Source organism: Protomyctophum parallelum (assembly GCF_964188405.1).
Source record: "Protomyctophum parallelum genome assembly, chromosome: 2".
Lineage (NCBI taxonomy): Eukaryota > Metazoa > Chordata > Actinopteri > Myctophiformes > Myctophidae > Protomyctophum > Protomyctophum parallelum.
Genome location: NC_139699.1, coordinates 34,298,016 through 34,311,905, shown reverse-complemented (window position 1 = coordinate 34,311,905; position 13,890 = coordinate 34,298,016). Strand labels below are relative to the sequence as shown.

The 13,890-nt window shown below is 42.8% G+C and overlaps 1 protein-coding gene and 1 long non-coding RNA gene across 3 annotated transcripts in view; one reads left to right on the top strand and one right to left on the bottom strand.

The window, feature by feature from the left end:
* Positions 1-1,805: 1,805 nt before the first annotated feature.
* Positions 1,806-6,719, top strand: LOC310854817. Its single transcript, XR_014568931.1, has 3 exons — positions 1,806-1,943; positions 3,994-4,105; positions 6,099-6,719. It is a non-coding gene; the product is annotated as an uncharacterized lncRNA (long non-coding RNA).
* Positions 6,720-12,572: 5,853 nt separating this feature from the next.
* LOC310854833 (cell migration-inducing and hyaluronan-binding protein-like) overlaps positions 12,573-13,890 on the bottom strand; it is a 69,744-nt gene continuing 68,426 nt past the window's right edge. For both annotated transcript variants that reach the window (XM_083759535.1, XM_083759536.1), the window contains one exon: positions 12,573-13,323. In XM_083759535.1, the coding sequence (XP_083615661.1) occupies positions 13,196-13,323 (128 nt within the window). In that variant the 3' untranslated portion in view covers positions 12,573-13,195. The remainder of the gene's footprint in view (positions 13,324-13,890) is intronic.

Here is a 13,890-nt window from a genome sequence, read left to right as displayed (position 1 = left end):
ATCCTCAAAAATGATGAAAAACGGCGTGCTATAGTATGCCGTACGGTATGGGCTATTAGACGAGCGTCTAAAAATGGGATAAAAACGTCAAAAAATAGACGTCTAAAACACGTCTAAAAATAGACGTGTTTTAGACGTCTATTTTTTGACGTTTTTTATCCCATTTTTGACCATGGGCTATAGCCCATACCTTACGGCATACTATAGCACGCCGTTTTTCATCATTTTTGAGGATTTGAAAAAAAACAAAAAAAACAAAAAAAAAATGATGGGCTATAACCCATCGTTATTTTTCTTTCATTTTTTTCAAATCCTCAAAAATGATGAAAAACGGCGTGCTATAGTATGCCGTACGGTATGGGCTATTAGACGAGCGTCTAAAAATGGGATAAAAACGTCTAAAAATAGACGTCTAAAACACGTCTAAAAATAGACGTGTTTTAGACGTCAATTTTTTGACGTTTTTTATCCCATTTTTGACCATGGGCTATAGCCCATACCGTACGGCATACTATAGCACGCCGTTTTTCATCATTTTTGTGGATTTGAAAAAAAGATTAAAAAAAAAAAAAACGATGGGCTATAACCCATCGTTATTTTTTTTTCCATTTTTTTCAAATCCTCAAAAATGATGAAAAACAGCATTGCATTTGTATGACACATGAACATCATGCAGCAAGAGCTCAGCTGGTGGATTTTGAGGATGATGATCTTGCCAGAGAGGGTCTACAACTCTACAAAGATCTGCATGATGCCTCCTGGGATGCAGCACAAGATGCTCAAAGGTGTCACTTGGTTCAAGCTTGATGGTGAACCATCAACGATATTGACCATGAACAAAGACTTTATTTATCAATTACACTATAACTATTCCTGACATAAAAAAAGAGGGACATTTTATTTTTTAAGCAGACATAGTCTATAAACTCACAAGACATGTGATAGACTATTTCACTATTAGAAACATTTTGAAAGTAACCTATAAGAGTATATAGACTACTAGTACCACCTCCTGCAGGGCCCAAACTATATAGGTTCCGAGAACCTTATCTGGAAGTACAACATTGAATTGAATAGAATATTTTTTATAGACAGGCAAATGTTTCTGGACAAATACAACTGTACAATTAAGAAGGGGGAAAAGTGGATAAAAACCACATTCAAAAGTACAAATTATGTATGATTCCAGCCTCCCCAGTGTCTCTCCAGTATTATGGAGTTGTTTACCTTTATATAATGAGTCACATTTATGTACATAATTATTGTGAACATATAAGTTATTGGATAAAGTTGGTTGGAAAAATATTCACCAAAAATTAAAATTTTCTAAAAAGCAGTTTTAAGCAGTTTACTCACACTTGATTTCAGAATATTGAATTGGATTCCCCATAGCCTATATGAAAACATAAATGGGACACGTGACGTCAGTCTATTTTCTACCTTGTTTAGTAAAAAATATAGGCGTTTTATTATGTTTCAGCATAGTGGTGCCGCCGTCTTTAAATGGTAAATTTTGAGGGCTTGGCATGATACAGCAGATTTGGATTCAGCACACCTTAATACCCCTAAAAACATGTATGCCGCCATAAATTAACACGATTTTGCCCTTTTGCACTTTAAATACCGGTAGGCCCATTTCCCCTGCCTTGGCTTTACTACGTTATTTTGCCGGTGGGATTCTTCCAGGGGGGATTCTTCTCAGATTTCTGCATGAATGACGTGAAGATTCAGATCAGATGATGACCACTTCCCTTCTCGCGAGATGATATCATTCACCCTCCCGGCCTCCAATGCATTGAGTTGACGCACCGGACAGACCAACTGACTCTGAAGAGGAGAGGAGGAGCACGACAAACACAAACCACCAGGGAGAAAGCGGCCCTTTGCTGGGATTTACAACCGACAACCTTACCAAAACAACCATCAACTGCACAACATGACGAGTGAGTTCCATAATGTTTTTATATCGCGAAGGGATTTGCTTGTTGTCGTTTCGTGTTTTGTAATCGATTTTTATCACCAGATTCACCACTACCGCCTCGGCAGCAGTAGTTTAACATGGCGCCCGTCTATTTGCTGGAATGGCAGATCTACAAGCTCACGGTGCGTCACGGTCGCGACGTGCTGTGAACTTGTAGATCGGCTATGTATATTACCGTCGTACGACGCCCCTAAATACAAGCAATAGGCCTAATGTATTTATTTTCTTCACTGAACGCACCATTTAAAAGCGAGTTAATTGTTTTGATTTTTTTTAATCTATTCTAATATAATCGGACATGGTCAAATACATATTTACATAGTGTACTAGTAGCCATAGGTAGTAGCCCACATTTCGGCTTTCTGGACACTGCCCGATTAAAGGGAGACGATGATTCATCTCTCTCTCTCTCTCTCTCTCTCTCTCTCTCTCTCTCTCTCTGTGTGTATCTATATAATCGCGTGGCATACAGGCGCTGTTGTTCAGTTTGACATACATTAGTGTTTATTTCGTGTTGTTGAACCGTCCACTCTGCAGTGTTATTGTTTGAGCTCCTCAACAGCGCCCCTCTGCCACGTCCACTGTTGTCACCACCAGTGCTCATCATAAACGTTTAGCATTTCTACACATACTGTCTAAAATATTATGATGAGATGCTAGTATGTAGGTGACTTTAACACCTTATAAGGTATTTGATTGATCACTGGTAGATTATTTTATTTTAATACCTCCAACAGTTTTTGTTGTTTTTTGTAAGTGCTTGCCCTTTTGTTAAAGCTCTATTTAAAAAAAAGAAGAAGGAAAAAACAACGTTTACCTGGTATCCTAGTTTCTTTGAGGCACTGTGACTACATTGTTCTCGACATTATACGACCTACCATTTAGGGATGTTAATAGTTTATTGATTTATCACCATTAAGAAATTAGTTGGTTAAACTTAAGTTAATAACTAATCGAAACGTCTCAGCTTTTGCATGTGATGTGACCGACAAGACAGTGCACTTTACATTTATTCTATTTCTCATACAAAGATGCATTGCCCTGTATCTCAATTGGTCAAATAACTATAATTAAAGAATATAATATGCCTTGTATTCTTTCTGTATATCAGCAAAGTCTAGATTTATTATTATTAATTATATTATTATTTATTTATGTTGGACATTGAGGGAAATTAAGATTCTAATTTATTTTCTTTTTAAACGCTGCTTATCAACTAACCGGTTAATCAATCGATAATCTTATGAAAACGTATCAATTAACTATTAATGCATGTATCGATAATTCCCATCCCTATTAAACCATTGTTTTACTTGTTTATTGACTCTACTAGTCAAAGTCAGAGTACATTTTTACTTTGCTTATTCCAATCTCGCCCTTGTAAGTCCCTGTGCAAAGCAAAGGTCTTGGTTTACCCAGGGAAGTGGACTAAGCTCGGCGACCTTTCGGTATCAAGACCGCTCCGCAAACCGTTCGGCCACCGCTGCCCCTTTATGGATAAGTGTCTAATATTCCTATAGTATAAATACATTGTAGTTGTAAATTGTAAAATGATTTCACTTATTGTAGATATTGCCCTTTTTAATTGAATAACTTCTCTATTTTAGCTTTGTGTTGTTGGGTCACTTATTGTTTTTGTTTGTGTTGTGTAGGAGGAAACCAGTGTGAACTTGTTGTTGGGTCACTTATTGTTTTTGTTGGTGTTGTGTAGGAGGAAACCAGCGTGAACTTGTTGTTGGGTCACTTATTGTTTTTGTTTGTGTTGTGTAGGAGGAAACCAGTGTGAACTTGTTGTTGGGTCACTTATTGTTTTTGTTTGTGTTGTGTAGGAGGAAACCAGCGTGAACTTGTTGTTGGGTCACTTATTGTTTTTGTTGGTGTTGTGTAGGAGGAAACCAGCGTGAACTTTGTGTTGTTGGGTCACTTATTGTTTTTGTTGGTGTTGTGTAGGAGGAAACCAGCGTGAAATTTGTGTTGTTGGGTCACAAATTATTTTTGTTTGTGTTGTGTAGGAGGAAACCAGCGTGAACTTGCACGTGCCAAGAATGCCAAGAAACAAGGTGCAGACTCAAGTAAAAAGAAGAAGGAAGAGGACGGCCTGTCCGCTGCTGCTCGTAAAACGAGGTACTGTAGATGTGGAGGAACATGTTATTTATTTGTCAAAGAGACAATGTACAACAGTGGTTCCCAAAGTGGGGTCCTTGAGGGAGTTCCAGGGGGTCACCAGCTAAATCAGGGGTGGGCAATTATTTTTCCTAAGGGGCCAAATGAGAAACAGAAAATATTTTGGAGGGCCGGGTCAAAAGGCTGAACTTAATTATGCATAATATCAATTTTATTTCTATATAAAAAGCAGTAAATGGCATTGTTTTGCAAAGCAATGGTAAACAAAATGTGAAACATTTGACTCAAATTATAGGCAGTGACTATTTTACATCATGATGATGTACAATTAGAGCGCCCCTCACTTCACATGGGTGTGATCTTTTTTACTTTCTACTTGCATGCTTGAGACATTTCCTTTCCCAGTTGAAAATTATGTTTTTGTTTAAGTTACAAGTCCTGTAAATACTAGCATTTTCCTTTAACAATGAGAACATTAGAGGTAGCTCTCTTAATAGTTCCATTCGGAGGACCCTGGAGGTGCCACTTTCACAACCCATGGCGCGCTGCTTACTATCAGCAAGAGATGAGTGTTGAGGGTTGAGTCACAACCATTAAACAACAACGATCTGAAAACAATAATAAGCCAACCAGTGATGGTATTGTTGAGACTTGGCAGCCTGGCAGGCGCTGTATGTTGATGTGTGCACGTTCGTTCTGACAGATTTTACTTTGTGGTACAACGGTGTCGACTCGTGTGCCGAAAACGGACGATCCACAAGCTCACGCCGCATCGCCCAAGCGTTCTGAACTTCAGAAGCATGCCACATTCTGGACGCAACAACGCCATATGGCACCAAATGGACCCTTATGGGTCTGTAACTCTGAGAGTGTACAAATGGAACCAAATGGACCGTAACGGCTCCATTTGGTTCCATTTGTACACCCAGAGTTAAATTTACAATGTACATTGGGGTCCCAGAGATAGAAATGCCATTAAATGGGGCGCCGTAGCCTAATTCAGGTCAACCCGGGGACCCTTGAAATTAAAATGGTTGAACATCACTGCTCGTAAAAACCTTCTCTTATGGGGCTCTTTGGCATATATTTTCAAATGGGGGGTCTGCAGGCTAATGAGTATCATTTTGGTGGTCCTTGACATGAAAAGGTTTGGGAAGCACTGCTGTACAATACATTTATTACACCAGAAACAGCTAGGAGTTAACAGGCTCTGTGCATAACTGTAGTCCCGGGTTTCCAGACGGGTTTCCTGTTCCAGTTCATTTTCCCACGGCTTAATTTGATTGGCTCCGTAGCAGATTTGAACTGGAAACGCATTAATTTGTACACAACATTTTGCAGTGTCACACTGTGGTTCCTTGAATTAATAAGTTTGACAATGAATTACTTAAACATTTAAGTCTTAAACATTTTTCAGTCCAAGGGCCCTTTACCTGAGAGAGATGAAGCAGGGACCCCCACTACATAGTGTATATAACACCCCGAACTCCCTGGGTTATTTAATCCATTAAATCATAGCACCCAGCGATTTATAGCAGCGGAGCACATTTAGCGACGGACCAGATATTAGTTAGATGTAGTCAAAACACACTTGAGGCGATCGACAACGGGAGGTATGATTTAATTCTATCGCGTATAGTGACGGGACTGCGGTGGGCTGTCTAACACATAATCTCTTCTTAGAATTGGACGGAATGATTTAGAATAGTTATTCATGTTTTGAGATTTTCCATCTCGTCGGCTAAACGGGGTGGAACATTTTCGATGACGTCCCACTGTGCGCAACAGACACTCCCAGCCTGTGGAGCGATGCGATCACTTTTGATCAATCTCCGTCTTGTGCGCTGGGCGTTACTAATATTGATAGGGCGGAGAACTCCGTCCTGTGCGCTCAGGGTGATAATTATGTTGCATTTTAAACGGCTGTATACTATGTTTATTCTGTAGCTCAAACTGCCCCTTTTCCTGTACGCTTTTTTTTTTTTTTTTTAAGGGATGCAGAGGTGATGCGACAGAAGCAAAAAAAGGCAGGTGACCCCAAGGGCCCAGAGGAGACGACATCGACGACGACAAAATAACATCTGCATCATGGTCCGGTGTACAACCCTTCGTTCCACATTCTTCTCAATTGTCGGAACTGACCTCCCATTTTTGTCTAGGCTCAAGAAATCTAGGATTCCCAATGGAAAATGACATTATTATGAAATTGTGTTATTTTACCTGTTCAGTTTGGGCCCTGCTCATGAGGTGGTACTAACCACTATACTTTCATTATACTATACTTTCAAAATACTTGCAAAATGTTACTAAAATAGTGAAACTTGCCTATTTACATGCTCACACAATGTGTGTGGTGAGCTTGTAGATTGACTATTTTCACTTTGATGAGTTTTCTTTTTTTATGTCAGGGGTAGTTCTGGTTAAGGAAACTGGTTCAGGTTAAGGACCGTTCTGGATTAGCCCTTCGTAGTCTAAAAATGCCTTCCGAGGAGATTTCAGTGTAGCAGCAGGTCGAAGGTCAGCACAAAACATCTGGTCTAACTATGTAACAATTAAGTATTTTTGTATCAAAGTGTCCCCGCTGGTTGCAAATAAAGTGTATGTTTTTAGTTCATGCTTACTTGATTTATTTTGTATATTGGCCTAAAAATATAATTTCTAATCACCTACCTTGGCCACAGATGATGACAAACGGTTGGCTTTGATTTGTTTTTGTGTGTTTCATGTTGAGTACCAAGTTACATCATGTCATGAAGCTTGAATCGGGGGATGGAGAAATGACTATGTAATAAAACAAGCATTTTCTCAAGGTAGTCTGGACTTTTATGTATAATGATTTTTTTTGTTCATGAGTAAAATCAACTTTACACAGGTTGCAGGTGGATTGTTTACCAACCATATTAAGCGATATATCGGGTGGAATCCTTGTAGGCCTATGTCTAAAACCACTGTCTAAAAAAGCATACAAGCATACGTACAAGGAGGAGTCACGTGATGCAGCATAGCTAGACAGACGTGGGGTCCTAGAGCTCCTGAACTTTCCCTGTCAGTGACTCACCTGAGTTTGATCAGCTGATGGACATAACGGCCTACTTCTGTTTCCACAGCTTCTTATAGTTGTTTGGTTTTTCACCAGCCTGGTGAAAACTCACGACTCTCATTAACTCCATGTAGGCCTACATGTCAATAAAAGTTACATTCCGAGGTGTTAAATATTGAAACAAACCGTAAACGGCTTGTGTGGTTTAAACACGCGGTCTCTAGAGCAGCGTGCTTGCCTTGTTGGGCGTGTGTCTGGTCGTGGTGGTGTGACCAAAAGGTACGAGCTGCTGATGACTGTCTTAAATACTAGAGCTGGGACTCGATTAATTTTTTTTATCTAATTAATCAGAGGCTTTGCGATTAATTAATCTAGATTAATCGCATTTTAATCGCATATCAATATTCAACCCGAGAACAGCGAGAAACCTTTTTTTTAAATGTTTTTGGTATCCCAGTGAATCAACGAATAGTGACAGGATACCACTCATTTTCAACATTTTACTGTCATTAATATACCTGTTGTGGAAATAATAATAAAAAGTCACCCCATTCTGTGTTGCCTAGAACTGGAGGTCTGAATTTTTTTTAGTAACAGTAGCAAGTACATCTCAGTCAAGCTGTACTTACTTCATTGTCTCCACCAGGCCGAAGGCATGTGGGGAGAGTATGTTTTGCACTCCGTCCGTCCGCGTGTGTGTGTGTGTGTCCGTGTGTGTGTGTGTCCGTGAACAGCTAATCTCGGCCACCGTTAACCCGGTCGATGCCATATTTTGCACACACACTCCCTGGATGCCAACCATGAACCTCTGCCCCAAACTTTCCAGAACGGCCTGTTATAGCGCCACCAGGAGGCCGCTTTGTGCAAAACAAGTTTTTCAATGCCATATTTTGCACACACACTCCCTGGATGCCAACCATGAACCTCTGCCCCAAACTTTCCAGAACGGCCTGTTATAGCGCCACCAGGAGGCCGCTTTGTGCAAAACACGTTTTCGCACAGTACACCTACAGATTTTGTCCAAACATCACGCAAATTGGTACACAGTCTCTCTAGAGCCATTCAACCAAACGGGTCTTTCAGATTTATCAGACTCCATCCTGATTGGTTAAGATTGGCTTCCAAAGTTCACAGGAGTGCTCAGTTTCAAACAAAATGCTGCAAATCATGAACACATCGCGTGATTTCCGTGAAATTGTGCACCCACATTCCCACTAGGCCGAGGACGAAATGCCACATGAACAATTTCAACTCAGCCTCAAGGTGGCGCTATAACTGGCCGAAAAGTGTTTTTACCTCTAACTGCACGGATCTGTGGATAACCTGGTGGAGACCTGTGCCCGGAAGGGCACTTTTTCTAGTATTGTTACTGTTTTTTGTCAGACCTCCAGTTCTAGGCAACACAAAATGGGGTGACTTTTTATTATTTCCAGCGCCCAGTGAGAAACGTTCCGCGGTCAAAAAAAGGTGCGATTAATTTATCTGTAGTTAATCGCGATTAATTTTTCTGTAGTTAATTAATCTAAATTAATCGCAATTAGTCCCGGCCCTATTAAATACACGTGCGTTATTATGGATCCCACTCCCACAGTCCCACTTCAGCTCAAGCCACCCCCCCCCCCCCCCCCCCACACACACACACACACACACACGCACACACACAGACGCACGCACACACACAAGTATTTTTATATATACTGTATTTCATGACAGTATGACTGACATTATCTGGCTGCATTGAAGTGTAGCCTGCTATGATTAAACTTTTGCAGCCAGAGAGGCATTAGCGGTTAGCGCCTCCCCTGGTCGAATGTCAAATTCGATTTTCCAACTGACTTCAGTTCATTCGACATACCACAGCAGTATGAAACATATTATTTTGGTTCAGAAATGTTTCAAACATTCAACATCAGTGGTTTGCAGAAGTGTAAATGTCAACAGTTTTTACACTTAAATCAACACTCCATATTGTATTATGCTTGTACTCAGGATTTTTTCAATCATGACCCTTGCCATAAATTAGAAAACAATACACTCAGTTGTAGCCTACAATAGACTAAATGGAGGTTTTATAGGTAGAATTAATTAAATAAATAAATAAATAAGCATATAAATGTCCTTCATACACTAATATTGTATATATACTTTGAAATGTTTTGTAGTTTCTGAGTTATTTAACTTAAACGCCCAATGCATTCTCTGGCAATAGCACAAACTTTGGCATGCTACTAGTCCTACATACTTACCTAGCAACCCCATTCTAGCCTTGTCTAACGGACAAGATAATATCTTGTACGTACGATAATATCTTGTACATACGAGATAATATCTTGTACGGACGAGATATTATCTTGTACGTACAACATAAAATATATTTTGAATGCATGGCCATTCAGGGGCTCCGTACTATTGTATGTCGTTTTTCATGATTTTTGAAGGATTTAAAAAAAATACTGTCTGGGGAGACACTGGGGGGCACTGTCTGGGGAGGCACTGGGGGGGGGGGGCACTGTCTGGGGGGGGGGGGGGGGGGGGGCACTGTCTGGGGAGGCACTGGGGGTCACTGTCTGGGGAGGCACTGGGGGGACACTGTCTGGGGAGGCACTGGGGGGCACTGTCTGGGGAGGCACTGGATGGACACTGTCTGGGGAGGCAGTGGGGGGCACTGTCTGGGGAGGCACTGGATGGACACTGTCTGGGGAGGCACTGGATGGACACTGTCTGGGGAGGCACTGGATGGACACTGTCTGGGGAGGCACTGGATGGACACTGTCTGGGGAGGCACTGGATGGACACTGTCTGGGGAGGCACTGGATGGACACTGTCTGGGGAGGCAGTGGGGGGCACTGTCTGGGGAGGCACTGGATGGACACTGTCTGGGGAGGCACTGGGGGGCACTGTCTGGGGAGGCACTGGGTGGACACTGTCTGGGGAGGCAGTGGGGGGGACACACTGGGGGGCACTGTCTGGGGAGGCACTAGGGGGACACTAGGGGGGGGGGGGGGGGCACTGGGGCACACTGGGAGGGCACTGTCTGGGGAAGCACTGGGAGGGAACCTATGGCCTCCACATTCCCAGGGAGGCTCTTTACCCACAGAGGCAATGTGCTGGTTGTGTACAAAAAGCCAAACAGATAATTACAGAAAAGCCAGAGGCTTGTTTCCATTGTGATTCATAAACAACAGCACAACAAACAATAGACCAAGCTCCTGTTATTTTATGTTTATCTTTGTGTACCAATGTTGGTACTCAAAGGCAAAGGAAGACCATGCTGTTGCAGGTAGCACGTAATTCAGTGAGTTAGGTCATTGGCTACATGATCTGGAGGTTGTAGGTTCAAACCTCACTCAAGTCTTTACTTTCAAGACCAACAACTTCAAAACTAAAAAAAGCAGGATAAATTGAATGTGCAGTTGCTGTATAGTAGTTTTATCATGGACAGCCAAGGAGAATGGTTCAATATTTATTTATTTCTGTACAAAAAGTATTGTGATTTCATCACTTTACATAATACAACACATTGGTGTGTGTGTGCTTGAAAACAAGTCATGGACTATAACCATATACAACACATTGGGGTGTGTGTGTGTGTGTGTGTGTGTGTGTGTGTGTGTGTGTGTGTGTGCACGTGTGTGTGTGTGTGTGTGTGTGTGTGTCTTTGTACAACAGTATTCATAATTATTTTAGAAAGGACACCATGTTGTTTACATACAGTATTTTTAGGACATGAATACATTACAACTCAAAAAGATGTCCCTTCTAGAATTGGTTCACTTGTGTCTGTACAATAAATAAGTATAAAATATATCTCTGTTATCAATCTGTGGAAGCTTTAATAAAAACACATTTAAACATACAAAACACTAGACCGCTACGACCTCCCGAAAAAAGTCCAGCTATTTCCGCAAAGAGAAAGCTTCCCGCTTCTCGCCAGATTTGAGCGAATATTTCTCTTTACCTTTTTTTTCTTTTTTTACAATGGGGGTATTATAATTATAATTGCACATTGCCAGAATCGTACATTGTGTGTATCAAATACTTTTCTGCGAGGATTAATTTATTAATTAATCACGCATTGCCAAGGATTTTCCCCTTTCAACCCTAATTTTGAAGAGCCAAATAGCCGTAACCGGATGTTACGATGACATAATGGTGTGCGGTGTCTTGATCAGTTGTTGATGTCTTCCTCGGTGCAGAAAAAACCTGACCGCGAGTATCACAGCGACTGCTGTCGGAAAACCAGAGACGACAATCATTGCGCCGATTTGGAGATAGGGCTTTAAGCAACTAGTCGACTATTCAACTAATCGACTAGTAAATCCACTAGTAGACCTTGTTGGTACTAGTCAACTACTAGTTGATAAGAAAAAAAACTAGTCGACTAGTAAACTAGGCAAGTAGTCAACTAGTAAAAATCACTAGAAGTGAAAGCCCTATTTGGAGATACAGGCCATTGAAAGCAGCACATAGTCTTCAAAATGGTCACACTGTCACACTTTACCCTGGGATGCTAACGAGAGACAGCTATCGATGCGATCCGATCAAAACATGGATTGAAGAATGTAAAGCCTAGAAAATGTAGGCTACGGTTTTGGCTACAAGACTAAAGCTTATCTACGTGGTCTACGTTTCTGGTGGGCTTCGTGTTAAAGAGATCATTTGTTTTAAATTAAAAATTTCTGGTTGTCTGTTTTTTTTTTGGCTTCTTGCTGGTACACCCTAAAACACAGATAAGACAGACGGACCACAAACGTTATTATTATGATATGATAACAAAATATGAGAGAAAAAACATCACGATATCAAGTCAACATAGTGCTGAAGAGCATCCCTGGGAATGAAGTTCAACACCGTCACAAACACCAGGAATGTTTCTTTGTTGGAATTTCTTTCTGTTTTTTTTGTGTGTCTCTTTTCTCTTCTCGCTTTTTTTAAAAGTCAAGTTTCAGTCAAACAAGCAGTACGGTCGAATGACTCAACGTTCGTACACATGTCGTTTTGTCACGATAACAGACAGACAGACAGACAGACAGACAGACAGACAGACAAACAAACAGACAGACAGACCGACGGCTGCCTGCTTGCTGGCAGATATACGCATGCGTTCAGTTCGGATCAGATGACCCCAGATGACTCCACTCCCTGTCCTTCCCACGGGCGACGGGCGGGCCTCGCCTCGCTGTGAGCGTCGGATGGTCGGGCGATGGGTGGGCCTCGCCTCGCTGTGAGCGTTGGGCGATGGGTGGGCCTCGCCTCGCTGTGAGCGTCGGATGGTCGGGCGATGGGTGGGCCTCGCCTCGCTGTGAGCGCCGGATGGTCGGGCGATGGGTGGGCCTCGCCTCGCTGTGAGCGTCGGGCAATGGGTGGGCCTCGCCTCGCTGTGAGTGTCGGGCGATGGGTTGGCCTCGCCTCGCTGTGAGTGTCGGGCGATGGGTTGGCCTCGCCTCGCTGTGAGCGTCGGGCGATGGGTTGGCCTCGCCTCGCTGTGAGCGTCGGATGGGCAGGCGATGGGTGGGCCTCGCCTCGCTGTGAGCATCGGATGGGCGGGCGATGGGTGGGTCTCGCCTCGCTGTGAGCATCGGATGGGCGGGCGATGGGTGGGTCTCGCCTCGCTGTGAGCGTCGGATGGGCGGGCGATGGGCGGGTCTCGCCTCGCTGTCGCACAGACACACGTTTCATGTTGTCGTGGCAGTCGGTGCTGGCTGGCTCTCTGAGGCTTTTTTTGCTCTTTTTGCCAAAAAAAAGAAAACTTGGAGGAACTGTTGGCAGAGTGTGTGTGTGTGTGTGTGTGCGTCTGTGTACATGTGTGTGCATGTGTGTGTGCGTGTGTGTGTATGTATGTGTGTGACAGTGTGTGTGCATGTGTGCTCATATCGGGAGATGGGGGCTTCAGTCAGTCTCTGGGCTGTCCCAACTCCACACTGCCCTCATAGCTTCGTGCCTGTGTGTGTGTGTGTGTGTGTGTGTGTGTGTGTGTGTGTGTGTGTGCGTGCGTGCGTGCGTGAGTGCGTGCATGTGCGTGAGTGTGTGTGTGCATCAGGAGATGGGTCTCATAGCTTCATCTTGTGGACGACGGGGATTGGAAGCACCTGGTGGACCTTGGCTCTCTCTTCGCCCAGCTCCAGACGCACCCAGTCAGGACGGAACGAGCCCTTGAAGCCCACCAGAACCACCTTATCTGTAGGAGGAGAAACACAACATGAAGCCCACCAGAACCACCTTATCTGTAGGAGGAGAAACACAACATGAAGCCCACCAGAACCACCTTATCTGTAGGAGGAGAAACACAACATGAAGCCCACCAGAACCACCTTATCTGTAGGAGGACAAACAAACAGGGATGGATGGATGGATGGATGGATGGATGGATGGGTTGATGGATGGACTCACTTGCAGTTTTTTCCACTGACGAAAACTAATTAAAAACTGACTAGAAACCAAGCTATGATGACTAAAACTAAGACAAAATATTGCGATGATTTTGAAAACAAATAAACTAGACTAAAATGTTAGTGAGGGACTAGTGGAGAAGTAGTATTAAAAGACAAGTCATTTTATGTTTGCTTGCACTCGGGTGTTGGGCTCTGAAAAGATAAGTTGCTGTCAAAATTAACACTGGCGATTTGTCCATTTCCTTTCACACAGAGACCTGTGCTGTATATCTAAGTACACGCAGCGTAGCAATGGCGCCCTCTACTGGACTTCCTGCTGAAAAACATCCACCTCATGCATGGCTTGTTTTTTG